This window comes from Vigna unguiculata, chromosome 10 (genome assembly GCF_004118075.2).
Source record: "Vigna unguiculata cultivar IT97K-499-35 chromosome 10, ASM411807v1, whole genome shotgun sequence".
NCBI classification, from domain to species: domain Eukaryota; kingdom Viridiplantae; phylum Streptophyta; class Magnoliopsida; order Fabales; family Fabaceae; genus Vigna; species Vigna unguiculata.
The window spans coordinates 30,145,327-30,150,871 of record NC_040288.1 but is presented as its reverse complement, the minus strand read 5'-3'; the positions used below and the strand labels follow the sequence as shown (position 1 = coordinate 30,150,871).

Genomic DNA, 5,545 nt, shown 5'->3' with positions numbered 1-5,545 from the left:
GATGTTGAATACCTTCAGCCTCTAGAATGCTCATTGATCAGTTCAAGAATAAGTAAAATTTCCATTTGAAATTGACACTTATCATGTATCAAATGGTGTTATTTGTGTACAAAAAAAATCTCCTTAACTTAAGATATAGAATTAGGTATTTAGAATTGGAGTTTTATGAACTATAATGATATTTTTATGTTTTGCAGTGAATATAAAAGAAAAAGTCAAGAATGCAGCTAAGCCACAATACTAGAGTTGAGGCATGGAAGTAGAAAAAATAGGACAAGCTGAGCAAAACAAATGGAGTTGAGCCTCGTGAGGAAACCCTATTTTTGCAAGGAAACCTAGAGCCCAAATCCATGAGACTGAGTAGCCAAGAAAACCATTCAAAGAAGGAAAGGTCACGTGCTAAGCACTAGGACAAGTGGCTGAAGGAAACCCACTTGTGAAGTAACCCTGTGGCGGAGCACTAAAAGTTGGGCTGAGCACCACCCAAAAATTTTTATAAATAAAGACCTTGGGTTGTCATTACAAGCATTGAGTGGAGGTTAAAAATCGTAGCAATAGTATAGAATATAGTCAGTGAGCCATGAGGGAGGTGCTTTTGATGTAAATCTTATGTGTAGATGTTGCTGGAATTGCATTGTAATATTTTATGAGTAGTTGAACTCCCTCGTGCCCAGGTTTGATGTAATCAATTATGAATTTATATACTTCTACTTCTTGGGTATTTATCTTAGCTTTCATTCAATTGTTTGTGGTTTGATTTATGGTTAATGATGACTTAATCACTCATCTTCTTTCACGGGTTTGATTTGAGTTGGAAGACTGGTCTCAACTTGTGTGGATGAATTTATGACTCCTCCTATTTCACTGGTTTGGATTGAGTTGAAAGACTGATCTTAAACTAAGGTCAAATCCATCATCATACCTGTACTGGTGCTTATTTAAGTAGCTAGAGGGGATGCTGGAGGAGAGAGTCTTGCACATTAAAGCAAGGATTCATCCTACCAAGAGTTGAGGAGTCACACTAGGTTTGAAGTCCTTAGGTTCTAGTGTATAAGGGATGAACCTTGATCTACATAGAAAAAGTACTCCCAAGACACTGAATGATTTGCATAATAAGTTAACAAGATTGTAATAGTATAGTAGAAGAGGATGAGATGAAATCAATTAATAGCATCTACTCTGCTCAATTTAATTATTACTATCTATTTTTACACACACTCTTTATCAAAAACCAAAAACCCAAACATCAAACTACCAATACAGTCGTTAAATCCTTGTGAATACGACACTTGTTGATACTACTATGCACCAATGCACTTGTTGGGAAATAGTTGTCAAGAAACCATCATTAAATTTTTGACGTCGTTGTCGGGGATTTAATTTAAGTATTTGATAGTTCTAACCATTATTTTTGTGAATATGTCAATACTTTGTAAAAACCATATATATATATATATATATATATATATATATATATACTATTTTCGTTTTTATTTTTTTTAAATTAAATTTAATTGTTTTTAATTTTAATATAGTTTTATTTTTTTATATTATATAAAAATGAAATTAAATATATAAATTTATATTATATATATATATATATATACATATTTATTAATATTTTATTTTATTTTAAAATATGTGCTAAAAAATAGTAATATTTTATTATATTTGTATCTTAATAAATAATTAATTAATAATATAAAAAAAATAAATTAAAGAAAAATAATTAAAATTTGAAAGAAGTTAAAATTTCAATTAAATTTAATTTTGAAATATATATTAATAAATATGAAAAAATAAAAAATAAATAAATCAACAAGTAATGAACCAAAAAACATTTAAAATTTAGAAAAGTTAAATTTTATTTCAATTTTTTTAATTTTACTTAAAATTTAAATTTTTAAATTTTAATTATTTTTTGTTTTATATATTTTTTATTTTTAACTTAAATTGTTTTATAATTTTATTTATTCTTAAGTATCGTTGTAATTAATATATTTATATAATTAATATATTTTTTATTTTTTTATTTTATCTTTTTTTAAATAAAATTGATTCTTTTAATTTTAATTATTTTTTCTTTAGCTTTTTTTATGTTTTCTTATATTTATTTTCCATTTTTTAATTTAAATTTAATATAGTGTGTTAAAAAATAAAAGAATTAAAAATAAACAAAACTTAAAATGCAAGAAAAGTGAAAACGAAATATATATATATATATATATATATATATATATATATATATATATATATATATATATATATATATATATATATATATATATATATATATATATATATATATATATATATATATATATATATATATATATATATATATGGACGTTGACTTCCAATATATATTCTTTTTGATATCCGAAAATTTAAACTCTTCATCGGATGTGAACATATTCTTCTCCGAAAGTCAACGATCCGAAGTAAATTTGGAGATATGTTCTGCATAACTTTTCTCAAATAATCAAAGAGTATTTTAGGTTTTGATAAATTTTAGGACATATAGGAAAAATTTTACGGGTGTAAGAAGAAATCTCCAAGCGAAAATAGGAAGGCCTGGTGGGGAAGATACATTAGGGCATCCTCACGATCATTCGACTCACGGCGTGTTGGGAAAAAAAGTGAGCGACATGTATTACGTAACAAAGTAAGAAACTGCATGCAACATGTATTACGTAACAAATAGACAAAAGAAAAGTTCCAATCTACTTTTATTGTATTACATCATCATCCTAAACCCTACCAGCGACAAAACATTTATATATCCTTTTTCGTAACACATTACGTATCATATTTTTAACACTTTGCTTTGGGAACAATATTTATTGCTTCGGTAAATTTTTCTGCTAAATTAAAGGTGATATAAGTGTGATGCTAATCTCGGCTTAGCAACGGCCATAAGTGCCTCTGCAAGATTTATATCATCATCGGACTCGGCTAGGTTTATTTTTGAAACATTGGGTGGTGCAGTCCAAGTGAAGCCATGGAGCAACCTAGCAAATAACATCACGGTCATTGTCGTCCCAAGCATTACTCCAGGGCAACCACGCTTTCCTGTGGTAAATGATATGAACCTCAAATTTGGCTCTGTCAAAGTTACATTAGACCCATTATCACTCTTAAGGTGACGTTCTGGTTTAAACTGGAGGGGTTCATTCCACACTTTTGGGTTTCTTCCAAGTTCTCTTCTACTTAGTATTACATGGCTACCCTTTGGGATGAAGTAATTTCCCACAGTTGTATCACTGATTGAGACATGGGGAGGATTAAAAGGTGCCATGGGATGAAGGCGAAAAGCTTCTCTTGCACATGCCTTTACAAAGTTGAGCTTTGGTATATCTGATTCTTGAACCAACCTCTCGTTTCCCACCACACTGTCCAATTCTTCAATGGCTCTTTGTAACAAATTTGGTTGGTTTATCATTTCAGCTAGTGCCCACTCGAAAGCATTTGATGGATTGTCCACTGCTGCAATCACTATTTCCTGCAAGGAGATTGAATATGGAATTCCAATTTTATATTTGGAACATGCAATGGAATATAGAACTACCATTGATTTGGCTTTTTCCTGGTGTCTTTACAAATAAAAATTGTTACATGAGAGAATAACAACCAGAAAGTGATATTCTAACCATGTGTCAATATTTTAATTGGGGGAGACAAGGACATGTTAATTTCAAAGAAATATTATTTGTTTTTGAAACGGCAAGTTGCAAGTTAATTTATATAGTGTGAATGTGCTAATCTATCTTTGATGGAGACGATATCTTTAAAGGATTTTCTCAATAAGTCATTTTAAAAAAAAATAAAAAAATAGACTTTTCCCTATATGTATAAATTGGTTTTAATCTGTGAAAATTTTATATTTTTTCTTATTTATACTCATGTTTGTCATCTATATATAATAATACGATCAAGAAGAATAGTGAATTACGATAATGCATATGATTAGGTGTTTTCCAAAAATCATTGTTCGTGAAAACACAGAGAGAAGGGAAATATTACCACAATTTGTGCATTAATTTCTTCCAACGTCAATAATGGGTTATTGTTGGCATCTTTCAAGGAGATCAAAATATCAAGCCAGTCCTCTTCTTCAATCTTTGGTAAATCATTCCATTGTTTAACTCTTCCCTCAACGATGGGATCATGATATTTCTTTATCACTTTCAAAGCTTCTTTCACCTTCTTCTGATGTCCATCCAAGTCAAGTCTCCTCAAGCATGGGATATAATCAGAAATAGAAAAGGCATAGACATACTTAAGTAAAACAAAGATAGAATCAACATGTTCTTTCTCCTCAAAACTAGGCCCTCCATCCTTCCTACCTTTCCCAAAATACCTTGTATTGAAAACAATTTTCCTCGTAACGTTGCCACAATAATGCCTTGCAACACTTCTGATGTTGACAAGGCCAGCAACACCATTGTTCACACTTTTGCTTTTGTTATAGACGTAAAACATAAGGTTGTCAGCTTCTTCGATCCTTCTGTCATGGAGCCATAGGTGCTTTTGTGAGGAAAGTAAAGCAGTGGTTAAGATTTTCTTCATCTTCTTCCATTGGTCCCCAAATGGCACTAAAATTGTGGTTAAATATCCGCTAGTAACGAGATCAGTGCAAGTGGTTAGTGATCTTGATGCAAAAGTTGCATCGTGTTCACTCAAAAACTGTCTGGCAATGGTGGGACATGTGACTGGGATAACATAGGTATTTCCGAGGCGGATACATGCAATCTCAGTGTTCATTTGTTTCATGAGATTGTGTATCCATCGATGAACAGGTTTGTTGGCAAGCATCTCAGGAAGGTTGCCCACCATAGACCATGGTTTGGGACCTGGAGGAAGTTTTAGTTTTTGTTTCTTGGACCATTTCTGAATGAAGCTAGGTATTAGGGCTTTTAGCACAATGATTACAAACAACCAAAGGCTTTGATGATTTGACAACAAAAGAGAAGGGGAATGTTCCATGGCTTAGGAAAGGCCTTTTGTGATGCTAAGTATTTGGATACTTTTTCAATTAACACTATCTCTTGCTTTAGCCACGATTTAGAGGAAGTGGGTATGATAGATATCTTGTGAAAAGTTTGATGCCTACTAGTATTTATACATCGCTGAGCAACTCACCAAAACATAACAACGTGTTTGGAAATGTAAATTACTATTCAAAGACTTGTGTAAAGTAGAAGAAAGTTCAAAACTAAATGATTGAAAAATATAAAAAGACAAAAATGTTTAAATAAAACTTTGATCTTTAACTTTTCGCACAATATATTTACATTTACATGCATAACCTATTATAATTTAACATAATTAATTATGTTAGTACTACATTAGAAATTCATAATTGATGTGTGTATACATATCTAATTACTATTAATCAATTTTATATATTCTATTACTATTACATGGGATAAAAGTAATCTGATGGCCAAATTGTTTGAAAATAAACGACTATTGAACCAGGTCAAAGTAATTTAATGTTGTGCTTAATCCAAAAATAAACTATCACCACATCAGATCAAGGTAC

At 30.6% G+C, this 5,545-nt stretch overlaps 1 protein-coding gene across 1 annotated transcript; it reads right to left on the bottom strand.

Moving 5' to 3' along the window:
- Window positions 1-2,694: 2,694 nt before the first annotated feature.
- LOC114167296 (isoleucine N-monooxygenase 1-like) lies at window positions 2,695-5,140 on the bottom strand. Its single transcript, XM_028052347.1, has 2 exons — window positions 4,024-5,140; window positions 2,695-3,502 (listed from the first exon to the last, which is right to left on the bottom strand). The coding sequence occupies exons 1-2, from the start codon at window positions 4,984-4,986 to the stop codon at window positions 2,870-2,872; spliced, it is 1,596 nt and encodes a 531-aa protein (XP_027908148.1). The 5' UTR covers window positions 4,987-5,140; the 3' UTR covers window positions 2,695-2,869.
- Between the last annotated feature and the right edge of the window lie 405 nt (window positions 5,141-5,545).

Bases quoted from the DNA above. Each gene is read 5' to 3' on its own strand.
- LOC114167296 (XM_028052347.1), bottom strand. From the start codon at position 4,986: ATGGAACATTCCCCTTCTCTTTTGTTGTCAAATCATCAAAGCCTTTGG. The intron at 3,503-4,023 runs GTAATATTTCCC...ATCTCCTTGCAG, and splicing joins AAATTAATGCACAAATTGTG to GAAATAGTGATTGCAGCAGT.